The sequence below is a fragment of the Heptranchias perlo genome, chromosome 42 (genome assembly GCF_035084215.1).
Source record: "Heptranchias perlo isolate sHepPer1 chromosome 42, sHepPer1.hap1, whole genome shotgun sequence".
Classification (NCBI taxonomy): Eukaryota; Metazoa; Chordata; class Chondrichthyes; order Hexanchiformes; family Hexanchidae; genus Heptranchias; species Heptranchias perlo.
Genome location: NC_090366.1, coordinates 9,428,205 through 9,448,613, shown reverse-complemented (window position 1 = coordinate 9,448,613; position 20,409 = coordinate 9,428,205). Strand labels below are relative to the sequence as shown.

Sequence of the window (20,409 nt, the reverse complement as noted above, 5' to 3'; positions counted from 1 at the left end):
GGATTTAAGGGGAAGCTGGATAAACACATGAGGGAGAAAGGAATAGAAGGATATGCTGATAGGGTGAGATGAAATAGGGAGGGAGGAGGCTCGTGTGGAGCATAAACACCAGCACGGACCTGTTGGGCCGAATGGCCTGTTCCTGTGCTATACATTCCATGTAATCTTATACTTATGGCCCCCAGTTTTGGACTCACCCACAAGTGGAAACATCTTTTCTGTTTTTATGACAATAAACGGCTTGGTTCATTCTCAATCTCTCTCTATTGTTTCCCCATTTTACCTGTTCCTTTGCTTCAAATCCATCCACATCCAAAATAATCAGACACTGAGCATCATGAAGAGGGTGAGGGAGACACCAGATCCACATCCCCCGGACTGGGGGCTTGGTTCCAGACGCCAGGCGGAACCCTGCACATGGTAAAAGAACAAACCTGCATTTACGAGGTTAAACGATGAGGACAGGTTGCAGAGACTAGGCGTGGACTCCCTCGAGTATAGAAGATTGAGGGGTGATCTTATCGAGGTGTTTAAGATGAGTAAAGGATTCGATAGGGTAGATAGAGAGAAACTATTTCCTCTGGTGGGGGGAGTCCAGACAAGGGGGCAGAACCTTAAAATTAGAGCCAGGCCGTTCAGGGGTGATGTCAGGAAGCATTTCTTCACACAAAGGGGAGTGGGAATCTGGAACTCTCTCCCCCAAAAAATGGTTGAGGCTGGGGGTCAATTGGAAATTTCAAAGCTGAGATTGATCGATTTTTGTTGGGTGAGGGGATTAAGGGTTACAGAACCAAGGAGGGTAAATGGGGTTGAGATACAGACCAGCCCTGATCTAATTGAAAGACGGAACAGGCTCGAGGGGCTGAATGGCCTCCTCCTGTTCGTATGTTTCGAAGATTAAATAGGCAGCTCCCAAGTTGATCTAAAGATGTGAGTTCTCGGAGGGTTGTAGGGCTGGAGGAGGTTACAGAGATAGGGAGGATGAGAATTTTAAATTCGAGGCGTTGCCAGACCGGGAGCCAAAGCACGGACCTACCTTTCCTCCGATTGACCAGTCTGTTCATGAGGTAGGACTTCCCGGTGTTTGGGGGCCCAAATATCGCCACCACCAGGACAGGCTCGGTGATGCCGGCCAGGATTTGTAAGGCATCTTGGTTGAGCTTCAGAGACCCTGAGGGAGAGACCTCGACGAGGCACATGGGCTCGTTCATATAACCATCAGAGGCCATCTGGGCGATTCTCAGATATCTGGAAAAGAAATAGAAGAGAGTTGGTTGAGAGTAGTTCAGTACTTGGGGCGTTACGGTTGACTTAATCTGTTTTATTGGGACAAGAACGTAGCAACGATCAAACAAATCCAGTCTTTACATCCATATCCTTTCCCTGACCATTTCCTCTCCTCCTCCGACCCTTTGTCATTCCATTCCCTGCCCATCCAACTCCCTTGGGAATGGGCAGTGTTGGCATTTATTGCCCATCCCTCATTACATGGAACGTACAGCACAGAAACAGGCCATTCGGCCCAACTGGTCTATGCCGGTGTTTGTGCTCCGCACGAGCCTCCTCTCACCCCTCTTCATCTAAACCCTACCAGCTTATCATGTTACCCTAGGTGATCCTAGGACAATTGCAGTTCATGATTAATTGACATGTACAACAGCAAGACTTGCAAGACCACTAGAGGGAATTTATGGTCAACCACGTAGAATGAAACTGGAGTCACGAGTAGCCTCAGACCAGGGTACGTGTGGTTGGATCCCTTGCCCGAAGGACTTCAGTGAACCAGTTGGGATTTTACGGCAATCTGGCCGTTTTAATGGTCATTTTGTGCCAGCCCACAAATTACCAGGTTTATTTATTTTTTGTTAATTATTCATTCATGGGAAGTGGGTGTCTCTGGCGAGGCCGGCATTTATTGCCCATCCCTAATTGCCCCTTGAGAAGGTGGTGGTGAGCCGCCTTCTTGAACCGCTGCAGTCCGTGTGGTGAAGGTTCTCCCACAGTGCTGTCAGGAAGGGAGTTCCAGGATTTTGACCCAAGTCGGGATGGTGTGTGACTTGGAGGGGAACGTGCAGGTGGTGTTGTTCCCATGTGCCTGCTGCCCTTGTCCTTCTAGGTGGTAGAGGTCGTGGGTTTGGGAGGTACTGTCGAAGAAGCCTTGGCGAGTTGCTGCAGTGCATCCTGTGGATGGTACACACTGCAGCCACTGTGCGCCGGTGGTGAAGGGAGTGAATGTTTAGGGTGGTGGATGGGGTGCCAATCAAGCGGGCTGCTTTGTCCTGGATGGTGTCGAGCTTCTTGAGTGTTGTTGGAGCTGCACTCATCCAGGCAAGTGGAGAGTATTCCATCACACTCCTGACTTGTGCCTTGTAGATGGCGGAAAGGCTTTGAATTCAACTTCACAATTTGCCCCGGTGGGGTTTGAAGTCACAAACTCTTAGTTCCTGATCCAGGTCCCTAACAACAACTGGGGCTACGAGGTCTGAATTATGAGGACAGAAGGCATAAACTAGGATTGTATTCCCTCGAGTTCAGGAGATTGAGGGGTGAACTAATCAAGAAACTATTTCAAGAATGGGAGAGTCCAGAACGAGGGGGCATAACCTTAAAATTAGAGCCAGGCCGTTCAGGGGTGATGTCAGGAAGCACTTCTTCACACAAAGGGGAGTGGGAATCTGGAACTCTCTCCCCCAAAATGGCAGTGCACAGATCAGCCATGATCCAATTGAATGGCAGAGCAGGCCTGAGGGGCTGAATTGCCTCCTCCTGTTCCTTTGTAACCGGCCCGAGGGGCTGAATGGCCTCCTCCTGTTCCTTTGTAGCCGGCCCGAGGGGCTGAATGGCTTCCTCCTGTTCCTTTGTAACCGGCCCGAGGGGCTGAATGGCCTCGTCCTGTTCCTAAGTAAAATCTGCGGACGTCCCTAATTATATTTGACGATGTTGTCATAGTCTCACGTTGTAAAGTTAGAACCGACAGAAGTTCTCAGCCGAAGCCTGAAAATCGAGCGGGGTAATTATATTCTCGATGAGTTGACTTTTCAGCCGGTGATGGTAATGCAGCGAGGCATTAGCAGAATGAGGTCAAACAAAAACGTGAGGAAGTCATTCTGCAGCGAGACAGAAGGAACTAGCCGGTCCTAAACACAGCTTCCTCTTTCACTGAGAACCACAGGAAGTTATCAAGTTACACTAAACTTTTCCGTTAATCCCTGGTAGTTTTTTTAAAAAGAAACAATTGGGACTCATTTTGACGTGCAGAATCTCCTTGAATCTCCACAATTAGCAATGGTTACCGTACCTCAGCGGGCAAAACCATCAGGCCTGCTGTTTAATGGCTCCATTCAGCCACTTCCTGCTCTCTGTCTGGGAGGCCGAGACACAGACAGGGTGTCTTTGCATCTCTGCTCTGAGTCAGGGGGACCGAGGGTCCGAGATATTACCCGCACTAACCGCCAGCCGTGGCTCAGTGGGTCTCATGCTCGGTCGTGGGTTCGAGCCCCGCTCCAGACGCTCGAGCACAAAATCCAGGCCGACACACCCAGTGCCAGTACTGAGGGAGCGCTGCGCTGTCGGAGATGCCGTCTTTTGGATGAGACGTTAAACCAAAGCCCCCGTCTGCCCCTCTCAGGTAGACGTAAAAGATCCCACCACTACCTTTCACGACCTCAGGACGTCCCAAAGCACTTTACAGCCAATTAAATACTTTTTGAAGTGTAGTCACTGTTGTAATGTAGGAAACGCAGCAGCCAATTTGCGCACAGCAAGATCCCACAAACAGCAACGTGATAAATCACCAGGTGATCTGTCTTACCGACAGAGACTGTCCACAGCAAACTGGGCAAATCTGTTAATGGGTAAAACGACTGATGATCAGTGGGAAATGTTTAAAGAAACATTTAACGTGATACAGAACTGGTTTATACCCCTGAGGGGCAAGAACTCAACTTGCCAAAAAAAACAGCCATGGACAACTAAAGAGGTAAGAGACAGTATAAGACATAAGGAAAGGGCATACAAAAAGGCAAAAAATGGCACAGATCCTGGCGAATGGGAAAGATACAAAGGGTCACAAAACAGATAGTAAGAGCTACAAAAAGAGAGTATGAAAAGAAACTTGCAAGGGATATCAAAACCAATACGAAGAACTTTTATAGTTACATTAGGAAAAAGAGGGTGGTCAGGAGCAATGTTGGCCCCTTAAAAACTGGAAGTGGGGATATTGTCATTGACAATGGGGAAATGGCGGACATGTTGAACAATTACTTTGCGTCAGTATTTACAGTAGAAAAAGAGGATAGCATGCCGAAAATCCCAAGAAAACGAATGTTGAATTGGGGACAGGGACTCAATAAAATTAACATAAGTAAAGCAACAGTAATGAAGAAAATAATAGCACTAAAGAGGGACAAATCCCCAGGACCAGATGGTTTCCATCCCAGGGTTTTAAAGGAAGTAGGTGAGCACATTGCAGATGCCCTAACTATAATCTTTCAAAGTTCTCCAGATTCAGGAACCATCCCTCTAGATTGGAAAATTGCACATGTCACTCCGCTTTTTAAGAAAGGAGAGAGAGGGAAACCAGGGAATTATAGACCAGTTAGCCTAACATCTGTTGTGGGGAAAATGCTGGAGTCTATAATTAAGGATAGGGTGACTGAACACCTCGAGAATTTTCAGTTAATCAGAGAGAGCCAGCATGGATTTGTGAAAGGTGGGTCGTGCCTGACAAACCTGATTGAATTTTTTGAAGAAGTGACTAAAGTAGTGGACAGGGGAATGTCAATGGATGTTATTTATATGGACTTCCAGAATGCATTTGATAAGGTCCCACATAAGAGACTGTTAGCTAAGATAGAAGCCAATGGAATTGAGGGAAAAGTACGGACTTGGTTAGGAAGTTGGCCGAGCGAAAGGCGACAGAGAGTAGGGATAATGGGAAGGTACTCACGTTGGCAGGATGTGACTAGTGGAGTCCCACAGGGATCTGTCTTGGGGCCTCAATTATTCACAATATTTATTAACGACTAAGATGAAGGCATAGAAAGTCTCATATCTAAGTTTGCCGATGACACAAAGATTGGTGGCATTGTAAGCAGTGTAGATGAAAACATAAAATTACAAAGGGATATTGATAGATTAGGTGAATGGGCAAAACTGTGGCAAATGGAATTCAATGTAGACAAATGTGAGGTCATCCACTTTGGATCAAAAAAGGATAGAACAGGGTACTCTCTAAATGGTAAAAAGTTAAAAACAGTGGATGTCCAAAGGGACTTAGGGGTTCAGGTACATTGATCATTGAAGTGTCACGAACAGGTGCAGAAAATAATCAGTAAGGCTAATGGAATGCTGGCCTTTATATCTAGAGGACTGGAGTACAAGGGGGCAGAAGTTATGCTGCAGCTATACAAAACCCTGGTTAGACCGCACTTGGAGTACTGTGAGCAGTTCTGGGCACCGCACCTTCGGAAGGACATATTGGCCTTGGAGGGAGTGCAGCGTAGGTTTACTAGAATGATACCCGGACTTCAAGGGTTAAGTTACGAGGAGAGATTACACAAATTGGGGTTGTATTCTCTGGAGTTTCGAAGGTTAAGGGGTGATCTGATCGAAGTTTATAAGATATTAAGGGGAACAGATAGGGTGGATAGAGAGAAACTATTTCCGCTGGTTGGGGATTCTAGGAGTAGGGGGCACAGTCTAAAAATTAGAGCCAGACCTTTCAGGAGTGAGATTAGAAAACATTTCTACACACAAAGGGTGGTAGAAGTTTGGAACTCTCTTCCGCAAACGGCAATTGATACTAGCTCAATTGCTAAATTTAAATCTGAGATAGATAGCTTTTTGGCAACCAAAGGTATTAAGGGATATGGGCCAAAGGCAGGTATATGGAGTTAGATCACAGATCAGCCATGATCTTATCAAATGGCGGAGCAGGCACGAGGGGCTGAATGGCCGACTCCTGTTCCTATGTTCCTATGATGTTGGTTGAGGGGTAAATATTAGCTCAGGACACCGGGGAGAACTCCCCCTGCTCCTCATCGAAATAGGGGCCATGGGATCTTTTATTGTCTCTGAATTGCAAACTTCATTCAGGATCCACACGAGGTTTGTGGAATTGGGAGGAAAAAAGGAAACAATGTGAATTCGAAACTGTAAACGGACATCGAGGGAGAGAGGGAGAGAGACGGGGAGAAAAGTAGGGAGAGAGAGAGAGAGAGAGAGACAGGGGAACACAGGGGAGAGAGAGAAGGGGAGGGAGAGTGACAGGGGAACACAGGGAGAGAGAGAGAGACAGTGTAACACAGGGAGGGAGAGAAGGGGAGAAAGAGAGGGAGGAACACAGGGAGGGAGAGAAGGGAAGAGAGAGACAGGGGAACACAGGGGAGAGAGAGAGAGAGAGACAGGGGAACACGGAGGGAGAGAAGAGGAGAGAGAGACAGGGGAACACAGGGAGGGAGAGAAAGGGAGAGAGAAACAGGGTAACACAGGGAGGGAGAGAAGGGGAGAGAGAGAGAGGGTAACACAGGGAGGGAGAGAAGAGGAGAGAGAGAGACAGGGGGACACAGGGAGGGAGAGAAGGGGAGAGAGAGACAGGGGAACACAGGGAGGGAGAGAAGGGAAGAGAGAGACAGGGGAACACAGGGAGGGAGAGAAGGGGAGAGAGAGACAGGGGAACACAGGGAGGGAGAGAAGGGAAGAGAGAGACAGGGGAACACAGGGAGGGAGAGAAGGGGAGAGAGAGACAGGGGAACACAGGGAGGGAGAGAAGGGGAGAGAGAGACAGGGGAACACAGGGAGGGAGAGAAGGGGAGAGAGAGACAGGGGAACACGGAGGGAGAGAAGAGGAGAGAGAGACAGGGGAACACAGGGAGGGAGAGAAAGGGAGAGAGAAACAGGGTAACACAGGGAGGGAGAGAAGGGGAGAGAGAGAGACAGGGGAACACAGGGAGGGAGAGAAGAGGAGAGAGAGAGACAGGGGAACACAGGGAGGGAGAGAAGGGGAGAGAGAGAGACAGGGGAACACAGGGAGGGAGAGAAGAGGAGAGAGAGACAGGGGAACACAGGGAGGGAGAGAAAGGGAGAGAGAGACAGGGGAACACAGGGAGGGAGAGAAGGGGAGAGAGAGAGACAGGGGAACACAGGGAGGGAGAGAAGGGGAGAGAGAGAGACAGGGGAACACAGGGAGGGAGAGAAGGGGAGAGAGAGAGGGAGGAACACAGGGAGGGAGAGAAGGGAAGAGAGAGACAGGGGAACACAGGGAGGGAGAGAAGGGGAGAGAGAGACAGGGGAACACAGGGAGGGAGAGAAAGGGAGAGAGAGACAGGGGAACACAGGGAGGGAGAGAAGGGGAGAGAGAGAGGGAGGAACACAGGGAGGGAGAGAAGGGAAGAGAGAGACAGGGGAACACAGGGGAGAGAGAGAGAGAGAGACAGGGGAACACAGGGAGGGAGACAAGGGAAGAGAGAGAGAGGGAGGAACACAGGGAGGGAGAGAAAGGGAGAGAGAGACAGGGGAACACAGGGAGGGAGAGAAGGGGAGAGAGAGAGACAGGGGAACACAGGGAGGGAGAGAAGGGGAGAGAGAGACAGGGGAACACAGGGAGGGAGAGAAAGGGAGAGAGAGACAGGGTAACACAAGGAGGGAGAGAAGGGGAGAGAGAGAGACAGGGGAACACAGGGAGGGAGAGAAGGGGAGAGAGAGAGGGGGGAGAGGGAGAGATACAAGGGAAAACAGGGAGAAAGCAAAAGGGAGAGAGACAGAGGAACAGAGGGAGGGAGAGAGAGAGAAAGGGAGAGAGACAGGGTAACAGAGCAGGAGAGAGTGAGGGAGAAACACAGGGGAAACAAAGAGGGAGAGAGTGAGGACAGAGGCAGGAGAAATGGGGTAAAGGAGAGACAGAGAAGGTGAAAGAAAGGGTAAGAGGATAGAGACAGAGTGAGCGAGGGGAGAACACAGGAAATGCTAAACGAGAAAAGACCCAGGCCCATCGAATTCACCTTCTACCATCCTGAGGGTCACACGATACATCGATAATTTGATGGGACAAAAATAGATGAAGAGGAGGTACTTAAAAGGTTGGCAGTACTCAAAATAGAAAAGTCACCCGGTCCAGATTTTTAAATTCGTTCATGGGATGTGGGCGTCGCTGGTGAGACCGGCATTTATTGCCCATCCCTAATTGCCCTTGAGAAGGTGGTGGTGAGCCGCCTTCTTGAACCGCTGCAGTCCGTGTGGTGACGGTTCTCCCACAGTGCTGTTAGGGAGGGAGTTCCAGGATTTTGACCCAGCGACGATGAAGGAACGGCGATATATTTCCAAGTCGGGATGGTGTGTGACTTGGAGGGGAACGTGCAGGTGGTGTTGTTCCCATGTGCCTGCTGCTCTTGTCCTTCTAGGTGGTAGAGGTCGCAGGTTTGGGAGGTGCTGTCGAAGAAGCCTTGGCGAGTTGCTGCAGTGCATCCTGTGGATGGTACACACTGCAGCCACAGTGCGCCGGTGGTGAAGGGAGTGAATGTTTAGGGTGGTGGATGAGGTGCCAATCAAGCGGGCTGCTTTATCTTGGATGGTGTCGAGCTTCTTGAGTGTTGTTGGAGCTGCACTCATCCAGGCAAGTGGAGAGTATTCCATCACACTCCTGACTTGTGCCTTGTAGATGGTGGAAAGGCTTTGGGGAGTCAGGAGGTGAGTCACTCGCCGCAGAATACCCAGCCTCTGACCTGCTCTGGGATGGGATGTATCCGAGGTTACTGAGGGAAGGAAAGGTGGAGATAGTAGAGGCTCTGATGACAATCTTCCAATCCTCCTTCCCTCAGTAACCCGAATAGCGAAAGGGAGATAGAAGAACAAATATGTAGGCAAATTTCTGAGTGCAAAAATAAGAGGGCAATAAGAGTCGGAGATTTCAACTACCCGAACAGCAACTGAGATTCAAACAGAGGGGTACAGAGGGCGCAAAATTCTTGATCGGTGTCCAGGAGAACTTTTTTAGCCAGTACGTGACAAGCCCAACAAGAGGGGATGCAATTCTAGATTTAGTCCTGGGAGATGAAGATGGGCAAGTGGGTGAAGTGACAGTGGGTGACCATAATGGGGATAGTGACCACAATTCAGTTAGTTTTAGCATTGTTATGGAAAAGGACAGAGTTAAATCAGGAGTAAACGTTTTAAATTGGGGGAAGGCAAATTTTACAGAACTAAGAGGTGATTTGGCAGAAGTGGACTGGACACAACTACTTGAGGAGAAATCAGTGGCAAGCCAGTGGGAGGCACTAAAAAGTGAAATTCTACGGGTCCAATGCAGACACGTCCCCTCAAAGAAAAAGGGTGGCACTGCCAAATTTAGAGCCCCCTGGTTGTCTAGAAGTATACGGGGCAAGATAAAGCAGGAAAAGAAAGCTTATGACTGTCACAGAAAACTAAATACTGCAGAAAGCCGAGAGGAGTATAGAAAGTACAGGGATAACGTAAAAAAGGAAATAAGGAAAGCAAAGAGAGGGCATGTAAAAATATTAGCTACTTAGATTAAAGAAAACCTAAAGATGTTTTATCAGTACATTAATAACAAGAGGATAGCTAAGGAAAAGGTGGGACCTATCAGGGATGATAAGGCTAACTTGTGTGTAGAAGCAGAGGATGTGGGTAGGGTTTTAAATGAATATTTTGTCTCTGGATTCACAAAGGAAAGGGATGATCTGGACGTAGTAGTTAAAGAGGAGAGGTATGAAATATTGGATAAGGTAAACATAACGAGAGAGGAAGTACTAGAGGGACTGGAATCCTTGAAAGTTGATAAGTCACCAGGGCCGGATGGATTGTTTCCCAGGCTATTGAAGGAAGCCAGGGAGGAAATAGCGGATGCTCTGAGGATCATTTTCCAATCCTCACTAGATACAGGGGAGGTACCGGAGGACTGGAAGACTGCAAACGTAGTACCATTGTTTAAAAAGGGTACGAGGGAAAGGCCGAACAATCACAGGCCGGTCAGTCTCACCTCGGTGGTGGGCAAACTATTAGAATCAATACTGAGAGATAGGATAAACTGTCACTTGGAAAGGCATGGTTTAATCAGGGATAGTCAGCATGGATTTGTTCAGGGAGGGTCATGCCCTACAAATCTGATTGAATTCTTTGAGGAAGTGACAAGGAGGATTGATGAGGGTAGTGCAGTGGATGTTGTCTACATGGATTTTAGTAAGGCATTTGACAAGGTCCCACATGGCAGACTGGTCAGAAAGGTAAAAGCCCATGGGATACAGGGAAATGTGGTGAATTGGATCCAAAATTGGCTCAGTAACAGGAAACAAAGGGTAAAAGTCGATGGATGTCTTTGCGAATGGAAATCCGTTTCCAGTGGTGTGCCACAGGGCTCAGTATTGGGTCCCTTGCTGTTTGTGGTATATATTAATGATTTGGACTTGAATGTAGGGGGCATGACTGGAAAATTTGCAGACGACACAAAAATTGGCCGTGTAGTTGATGGTGAAGAGGATAGCTGTAGACTCCAAGAAGATATCAATGGGTTGGTGGAGTGGGCGGAAAAGTGGCAAATGGAGTTCAACCCGGAGAAGTGTGAGGTAATGCACTTAGGGAGGGCAAACAGTAAAAGGGAATACGCAGTAAACGGGAATAGATTGAGAGGGGTAGAGGAAGTGAGAGACCTTGGAGTGCATGTGCACAGGTCCCTGAAGGTGGCAGTACAGTTAGATAAGGTTGTGAAGAAGGCATACGGAATGCTCTCTGTTATTAGCCGAGGTACAGAATACAAAAGCAGGGATGTAATCATGGAACTGTATAAAACGCTGGTAAGGCCACAGCTGGAGTATTGTGTGCAGTTCTGGTCACCACTTTACAGGAAGGGCGTAATTGCCCTGGAGAGAGTGCAGAGAAGATTTACAAGAATGTTGCCAGGGCTTGAAAACTGCAGCAACGAGGAGAGATGGGATAGGCTGGGGTTGTTTTCCTTGGAGCAGAGGAGGCTGAGGGGAGACTTGATTGAGGTGTACAAAATTATGAGGGGCCCAGATAGAGTAGACAGGAAGTATCTGTTTCCCCTTAGCGGAGAGTTCAAGAACTAGAGGACATAGATTTAAGCTGATTGGCGGACGGATTAGAGGGGACATGAGGAAAAACATTTTTACCCAGAGGGTGGTGGGTGTATGGAATTCGCTGCCCGAATTGGTGGTAGAGGCAGGGACCCTCAACTCTTTTAAAAAGTACCTGGACCCGCACCTAAAGTGCTGTAAGCTGCAGGGCTACGGACCGGGTGCTGGAAGGTGGGATTAGAATGGGCACCTGGTTGTTCTTCGAGCCGGGGTGGACACGATGGGCCGAATGGCTTCCTTCTGTGCTGTATCTTTTCAATGGTTCTATGGTTCCTTAGATATGGGGATGGTACTGGAGGACTGGAGGATTGCAAATGTTATACCCCTGTTCAAAAAAGGGGAGAGGGATAAACCCAGCAATTACAGGCCAGTCAGTCTAACGTTGGTGATGGGGAAACTTTAAGAAACAATAATCCTGGACAAAATTAATTGGCATTTGGAAAAGCGTTGGCTAATAAATGAAAGTCAGCACGGATTTGTTAAAGGGAAATTGTGTTTGACTAACTTGATTGAGTTCTTTGATGAAGTAACGGAGAGGGTTGATGAGGGGAGTGCGGTTGATGATGTGTATATGGACTTTCAAAAGGCATTTGATAAAGTACCAAATATTAGACCTGTTTGCAAAATTGAAGCCCATGGGATTAAAGGGACAGTGTCAGTGTGGATACAAAATTGGCTAAGAGACAGAAAGTAGAGCGTAGTGGTGAACGGTTGTTTTTCAGACTGGAGGGAAGTATACAGTGGTATCCCCCAGGGGTCAGTATTAGGACCACTGCTCTTTTTGATATATATTAATGACTTAGACTTGGGTATAGAGGGTATAATTTCAAAGTTTGGAAATGACACAAAACTCAGGAATGTAGTAAACAATGAGGAGGATAGAGACAGACTGGTGAAATGGGCAGATACATGGCAGATGGAATTTAACACAGAGAAGTGTGAAGTGATGTACTTTGGTAGGAAGAATGAGGAGAGGCAATATAAACTTTTTTTTTTATTAGTTCACGGGATGCGGGCGTCGCTGGCGAGGCTGGCATTTATTGCCCATCCCTAATTGCCCTCGAGAAGGTGGTGGTGAGCCGCCTTCTTGAACCACTGCAGTCCGTGTGGTGAAGGTTCTCCCACAGTGCTGTTAGGAAGGGAGTTCCAGGATTTTGACCCAGCGACGATGAAGGAACGGCCGATATATTTCCAAGTCGGGATGGTGTGTGACTTGGAGGGGAACGTGCAGGTGGTGTTGTTCCCATGTACCTGCTGCCCTTGTCCTTCTAGGTGGTAGAGGTCGCGGGTTTGGGAGGTGCTGTCGAAGAAGCCTTGGCGAGTTGCTGCAGTGCATCCTGTGGATGGTGCACACTGCAGCCACAGTGCGCCGGTGGTGAAGGGAGTGAATGTTTAGGGTGGTGGATGGGGTGCCAATCAAGCAGGCTGCTTTATCTTGGATGGTGTCGAGCTTCTTGAGTGTTGTTGGAGCTGCACTCATCCAGGCAAGTGGAGAGTATTCCATCACACTCCTGACTTGTGCCTTGTAGATGGTGGAAAGGCTTTGGGGAGTCAGGAGGTGAGTCACTCGCCGCAGAATACCCAGCCTCTGACCTGCTCTCGTAGCCACAGTATTTATATGGCTGGTCCAGTTAAGTTTCTGGTCAATGGTGACCCCCAGGATGTTGATGGTGGGGGATTCGGTGATGGTAATGCCGTTGAATGTCAAGGGGAGGTGGTTAGACTCTCTCTTGTTGGAGATGGTCATCGCCTGGCACTTATCTGGCGCGAATGTTACTTGCCACTTATCAGCCCAAGCCTGGATGTTGTCCAGGTATTGCTGCATGCGGGCTCGGACTGCTTCATTATCTGAGGGGTTGCGAATGGAACTGAACACTGTGCAGTCATCAGCGAACATCCCCATTTCTGATCTTATGATGGAGGGAAGGTCATTGATGAAGCAGCTGAAGATGGTTGGGCCTAGGACACTGCCCTGAGGAACTCCTGCAGCAATGTCCTGGGGCTGAGATGATTGGCCTCCAACAACCACTACCATCTTCCTTTGTGCTAGGTATGACTCCAGCCACTGGAGAGTTTTCCCCCTAATTCCCATTGACTTCAATTTTACTAGGGCTCCTTGGTGCCACACTCGGTCAAATGCTGCCTTGATGTCAAGGGCAGTCACTCTCACCTCACCTCTGGAATTCAGCTCTTTTGTCCATGTTTGGACCAAGGCTGTAATGAGGTCTGGAGCCGAGTGGTCCTGGCGGAACCCAAACTGAGCATCGGTGAGCAGGTTATTGGTGAGTAAGTGCCGCTTGATAGCACTGTCGACGACACCTTCCATCACTTTGCTGATGATTGAGAGTAGACTGATGGGGCGGTAATTGGCCGGATTGGATTTGTCCTAAATGGTACAATTTTAAAGGGGGTGCAGGAACAGAGAGACCTGGGGGTGTACGTACACAAATATTTGAAGATGGCAGGACAAGTTAAGAAGGCTGTTAAAAAGGTATATGGGATCCTGGGCTTTATTAATAGAGGCATAGAGTACAAAAGCAAGGAAGTTATGCTGAACCTTTATAAAACACTGGTTGGGCCTCAGCTGGAGTATTGTGTCCAATTCTGGGCACCGCACTTTAGGAAGGATGTCAAGGCCTTGGAGAGGGTGCAGAGGAGATTTACCAGAATGGTCCCAGGGATGAGGGACTTCAGTTATGTATTTGCAGGGCTACGGGGAAAGAGCAGGGGGGAGTGGGACTAATTGGATCGCTCTTTCAACGAGCTGGCACAGGCACGATGGGCCGAATGGCCTCCACCTGTGCTGTATCTCCTATAGTGCTGTGATACATCGATAATGGAGTTGTTGATTAATTATAGCAATCAATCTCCACCAATTAGTCTACAACAGACCCAGACATGAGGCGAGGGAAATCGCCAATGGTGGAGAGCTTTGGGGCAACTTTGAGAAAGGGAGAGAGAGAGAGAGGGAGAGAGAGAGAGAGAGGAACAGAGAGGGGAGAGGATTCCGGCAGGTGAAAGGGGTTGGTCACAAATAACGGTTTTAATCTCAGTTAACAGACAGCCAATAAACACCTCCTAAACCAGCAGTCGTCCGATAGTTTCTCAAACCTGATCGACAAACGGTAAGTCCTGGTTTAGACCGGGTGTGGAACCAGTTCAGTTGACCCTACCTGTCGGTGCAGGTGATGGGGTCTGAGAGTTAGACGTGAATCTGTGCAGTAATTCCCCCGGTCCCTGTATCAGAACAGCCTGAGTGCGAGCCTCCTCGATGATTCTGAGCTCGGAGCTGACTCTCCGGATACACACTCTCTCTCTCTCTCAAACTGAAACTAAAAGCTCTTACAGGAAAAGCATCGAGGAGGGAGAGAGTCAACCAGTGGGACAGGTTTCGACATCTTAAGAGGTGCAGAGAAATGTGTCCGGGCTCCGAACAGCAGCAAATCTCAACTCCCCGTTTTCTAATGTCTGTAGATTTACAGCGATTGCTGCTCCTGGTCCCTGCACACACTAACTCCACATCAGGACACTTGCTCAGTTAACCCCTCCCTGCCCAAGTCAGTGTTCATTCACAACATATTTTGGTCCTTTTCTCTTGCCCTGCATTTTATTCCACTCCATTCCTGATTCTCAACTTTTAATTTCATCTCTGCACAAACACTGGGAGATTCAGAGATTCCCCATTAAACACAAACTGTACAACACTTCCTGAGGGAGTGAAGAGTCTCCTTCTCTCCGTCTCTTTCTCTGGACTCTTCTTCCTCTCTCTCTCCCCATCTTACTCCCCCCCCCTACTCCCTCTCCTCTCTCTCATTCTCCCCGTCTCTCCCATCCTTTCCCTCTACCTCTGTCTGTCTCCCTCTCTCGGTCCCTCTCTCTCCTTTCTGTCCCATGTCTCCTCTCTGTCCATCTCTCTCTTTACCTCCCTCCCTTTCCCTCTCTCTCCCTTTCTTTCTCTTCTCCATCTCTCCCTTTCCCTCTCTCTGCTCCTCCCTCTCTTTGTCTCTGCTCCTCCCTCTCTCTCTCTGTCCCTCCCTCCCTTTCTCCATCTCTCTCTCTCTCCCTCTCCGTCTTTCCATCTCCTTCTCTCTGTCCCTCCCTCACTCTTTCTCCCTCCCTCTCCGTCTCTCTCTGTTCCTCCCTCTCTCTCCCTCTCTTTCTCCCTCCCTCTCTCTCTCTCCCTCTGTCCCTCCCTCTCTCTCTGTCCCGCCCTCCCTCTCTCCTTTCCATCTCTCTCTCTCTCTCTCTCTCCCTCTCCCTCTGTCCCTCCCTCGCTCTTTCTCCCTCCCTCTCCGTCTCTCTCTGTTCCTCCCTCTCTCTCCCTCTCTTTCTCCCTCCCTCTCTCTCTCTCCCTCTGTCCCTCCCTCCCTCTCTCCTTTCCATCTCTCTCTCTCTCCCTCTCCCTCTGTCCCTCCCTCCTTCTCTCCCTCACTCTCTGGGGCTCGATGATGTTCTGACTGAGTTCCCTTCACCAGTCGAGTGACCAACACACAGACCTCTGACTCTCCCTCCATGCACGGCCGGGAATCAGGGAGCCCAGTGAAGAGAGGACCCTCCGAGAACAGGAAAGGATTTCTTCGTCCCACTTTGAGGAGTTGAAAGTTTCATTCCCTTCTGCAGCCCAGAATGTGGATTCGACAGATGGAATTCCGCTCTCACTTTCCCCTCTGTGTAGTGGCTGCCGGTGTGTATCAATGCAAACTCTGCCGGTATAACTCGGGTCAGATCCCTGGGTCCCGATTGCACTGGAGCCCAGGAGTGCGAGGCCTCCAGCGATGGGCCTACTCCGGGTGATGGGGCTGCTCACCGGGTGCAGTATAACTCCAGCCCGGTGAGAACTCGCACTTCAAAGGAGTGCCCAGGAAAGGCCATTGGATTGGTGGGGATCCTTTAAACACAAAGTGTTTCACTGTTAAAAGAACTTGCATTTATATAGCGCCTTTCACAACCTCGGGACATCCCAAAGCGCTTTACAGCCAATGAAGTACTTTCTGAAGTGTAGTCACTGTTGTAATGTAGGAAACGCGACAGCCAAATTGCGCACAGCAAGATCCCACAAACAGCAATGAGATAAATGACCAGATCATCTGTTTTAGTGATGTTATTTGAGGGATAAATATTGGGCCCATGACTCCCCTACTCTTCTTCAAAATAGTGGCCGTGGGATCTTTTTCATAAATATCGGCCCAGGGCACAGGGGTGAACATAAGAACATAAGAAATAGGAGCAGGAGTAGGCCAATCGGCCCCTCGAGCCTGCTCCGCCATTCAATAAGATCATGGCTGATCTGATCCTAACCTCAAATCTAAATTCATGTCCAATTTCCTGCCCGCTCCCCGTAACCCCTAATTCCCTTTACTTCTAGGAAACTGTCTATTTCTGTTTTAAATTTATTTAATGATGTAGCTTCCACAGCTTCCTGGGGCAGCAAATTCCACAGACCTCCTACCCTCTGAGTGAAGAAGTTTCTCCTCATCTCAGTTTTGAAAGAGCAGCCCCTTATTCTAAGATTATGCCCCCTAGTTCTAGTTTCACCCATCCTTGGGAACATCCTTACCGCATCCACCCGATCAAGCCCCTTCACAATCTTATATGTTTCAATAAGATCGCCTCTCATTCTTCTGAACTCCAATGAGTAGAGTCCCAATCTACTCAACCTCTCCTCATATGTCCGCCCCCTCATCCCCGGGATTAACCGAGTGAACCTTCTTTGTACTGCCTCGAGAGCAAGTATGTCTTTTCTTAAGTATGGACACCAAAATTGTATGCAGTATTCCAGGTGCGGTCTCACCAATACCTTATATAACTGCAGCAATACCTCCCTGTTTTTATATTCTATCCCCCTAGCAATAAAAGCCAACATTCCGTTGGCCTTCTTGATCACCTGCTGCACCTGCATACTAACTTTTTGATTTTCTTGCACTAGGACCCCCAGATCCCTTTGTACTGCAGTACTTTCCAGTTTCTCGTCATTAAGATAATAACTTGCTCTCTGATTTTTCCTGCCAAAGTGCATAACCTCACATTTTCCAATGTTGTATTGCATCTGCCAAATCTCCGCCCACTCACCCAGCCTGTCTATATCCCCTTGTAGGTTTTTTTATGTCCTCCTCACTCTCTACTTTCCCTCCCATCTTTGTATCATCTGCAAACTTTGATATGTTACACTCGGTCCCCTCCTCCAAATCGTTAATATAGATTGTAAAGAGTTGGGGACCCAGCACCGACCCCTGCGGAACACCACTGGCCACTGGTTGCCAGTCCGAGAATGAACCATTTATCCCAACACTCTGCTTCCTGTTAGATAACCAATCCTCCACCCATGCCAGAATATTACCCCCAAAACTCCCCCCTGCTCTTCTTCCAATAGTGGCCGTGGGATCTTTTACGTCCAGCTGAGAGGGGCAGACGGGTCCCTCGGTTTAACGTCTCCTCCGAAAGACGGCAACTCCCTCAATACTGGCACTGAGGAGTGTCGGCCTGGATTACGGGCTCAAGTCTCCGGAGTGGGGGCTCGAACCCACGACTTTCAGACTCAGAGGGGAGAGTGAGACCCCACTGAATCACGACTGACAGCACGAGCAGCTCTGATTGCGTCGTCATGGGGCTAATCACAGTTCATATAACTCAGCAGTGAAACAGCCGTCAGTGACGCAGCCATGAACTTTCACCCCTCTCCTTACCTACACTTCACTCTCCCTCGCCCTCCCATTGGCTCCTGGACGGATATCCAGCTGTTACCGCGAAATCCCGGCAACTCAAGGCACCAAACCCAAGAAACCTCACCTCCGCGTGACCCCCTGACGCGACCCTCACCGACCTCCTGTGACCTGAGGCCTGCGAATCTCCTGCAGCCTCTACCTCCAGCCCGACCTTTTCACATCTGGTAAAAACCTCCCCTCCGCACCCCATCGCGTCCCTCTCCCTTAATCTAAGTTCACAGCTCACATCCCAACACCACATTCAATTGCACGCCAACTTATTCCAAGGGCATCCTTTAATACTTCTGCCAACTGCCTTTTCTACCCTGTTGCTAACACCTAACCAATCTGTTTGATGTCTGCATCTCCAGCCTCCCCTGTTTTATGTTTATATCCGTTTGCTTTGACAGTCTCTAAATTACAAAGGGACTTGGACAGATTGAGAGAGTGGGCAAAGCAGGGGCGGATGGAGTTCGATGTGTGGGAGAGTCTGAGGCCATCCACTTTGGACCTGAGAAAGATAAATCAGAGTATTTCGTTAATGGCGAGAGGCTAGGAACTGTGGAGGAGCTGAGAGATTTGGGCGTCCAGGTCACAAATCACCAAAAACTAGTGGACAGGTACAATAAAGTAACGGAAAGGCTAATGGAATGGTGGTCTTTATCTCGAGGGGGCTGGAATACAAAGGGGTGAAGTTGTGTTCCAGCTGTACAGAGCTCTGGTTAGACCCCATCTGGAGATACTGCGTTCAGTTCTGGGCACCGCACCTCAGGAAGGATGTACTGGCCTTGGAGGGGACGCAGGGCAGATTCACCAGAATGATGCCGGGGCTAAAAGGGTTAAATTATGAGGACAGGTTGCACAGACTAGACTTGTATTCCCTCGAGTGTAGAAGATTAAGGGGTGATCTAATCGAGGTGTTTAAGATGATTAAAGGATTTGATAGGGTAGATAGAGAGAAACTATTTCCTCTGGTGGGGGGAGTCCAGAACGAGGGGGGCTTAACCTTAAAATTAGAGCCAGGCCGTTCAGGGGGTGATGTCAGGAAGCACTTCTTCACACAAAGGGGAGTGGGAATCTGGAACTCTCTCCCCCAAAAAAAGCTGTTGAGGCCGGGGGTCAATTGAAAATTTCAAAACTGAGATTTTTTGCTCGCCGAGGGTATCGAGGGATATGGAGCAAAGGAGAGAAAATGGAGTTAAGATACAGATCAGCCATGATCTAATTGAATGGCGGAACAGGCTCGAGGGGCTGAATGGCCTCCTCCTGTTCCCATGATTTAAGAATCACCTTACGAAATAGCTCAGTGGAACTTTCTCCCCCCACTGTTTAATAACCTGAGACAAGAGCAGAAAACTTCTGAATGTTTTAAAACTTAAAGTCCCCCCAATCTCACCTGGCGCTGGGAGCATCAATTTAAAGGGATCTTTTCTGTGCTTTTTTTTTTGGACGATCAATAATTCGTGTCAATCTTTCCGCTGGAAAGCTGCAATCTCAAGAGTAGAGTTTGCAGCACCACGGACTCTCTGCGTCCGTCCACTGAAAGAATGCTGTTCACCTGCAAAAACCATCGTCCAGCCTGGGGACAGAGGTTCGTCCCCATCGGTGCCCGCGATACCGCCTTCGGTCACCAGAGGGCGGTGGTGGGCTGCGATACCGCCTCCGGTCACCAGAGGGCGGTGCGTCCTGTGGCAGCAAAGACTGCGAGTGCCTATTCGACTGTGGGAGCATCACAGCAGTTCCTCACCCGACGCCCAGAGTGTGTTAATATCAGATCTCAGGTGTGAATATTTTACACAATCCGGACGGACTGGAGTGTGTAAGGAGGAGAAACGTCAGCTGAGGACAGAATCGTGAGATTCGCCCGAACCGCATTGGAACAGACGGCCCACACCCACCGCCTGGGCTCCGACACTAAGAAAGGGCCGAGGTACCGAGAGCGGGTCGGGACCCAGGGACCCCCCCCCCGACCCCACCGGCAGCCTAAGCCTTCCCGGGGGGGGGGGGAGGGGGACGAGACACCTCGAGCATCATAGTCACAAACAAAAGTCAGAGGGCAGAGTTTCACTTGATCTGTTTATTAACCACGACTCGCCCTCTGCCCCAGGCTCAGGGAACAAGCATCAAAGCAACCGACGCACCCCATGGTCGACCAAGCCTCAGTGAGAAGGCGTCACTGCAATCAAAGCGTCTCTCAGGAGACCGAAGATCATTTTAACGATTTCACGTCAGGAAAAGACAAACGTTTAATGGCGACAGTCAGCGCGCAGAGATCAGGGGTTTCTACTAAAGGGGTTTCCTGGGCGAGGGTACAGGGGGCTCCCGTCCCCCGGGCCGTGTCTCGAATTTCCTGAAGTTTGCATTTATCCCCCAGATTCCCTCCCCACCCCTTGAAGGCAGCAATCGCCCCCCACCCCCACCCCCCACCCCATGATCCACCCCCAAGCAATGAATTTGTTGGCCAGATGTTCAACTACAGCAGGCATCACAGTTGGGACCCAGAGCGAGAGGAGGCCGGGGTCAGGGGTCAGGGGTCAGGGCCTGGGAGGGAAGCGGGGGGCCAACAATAACTTGAAGTGAAATTGGGGCTGAATAAAGTGAAG

General features: G+C 49.3%; 1 protein-coding gene across 1 annotated transcript in view; it reads right to left on the bottom strand.

Annotated features, from left to right (window-relative positions):
* LOC137306173 (guanylate-binding protein 1-like) overlaps window positions 1-14,449 on the bottom strand; it is a 45,547-nt gene extending 31,098 nt beyond the window's left edge. Inside the window, exons 1-3 of the mRNA XM_067975243.1 lie at window positions 14,279-14,449; window positions 1,037-1,248; window positions 284-411 (exon numbers count right to left, since the gene is read on the bottom strand). Coding sequence (XP_067831344.1) covers window positions 284-411; window positions 1,037-1,229 — 321 coding nt within the window. The 5' untranslated portion in view covers window positions 1,230-1,248; window positions 14,279-14,449. The remainder of the gene's footprint in view (window positions 1-283; window positions 412-1,036; window positions 1,249-14,278) is intronic.
* Between the last annotated feature and the right edge of the window lie 5,960 nt (window positions 14,450-20,409).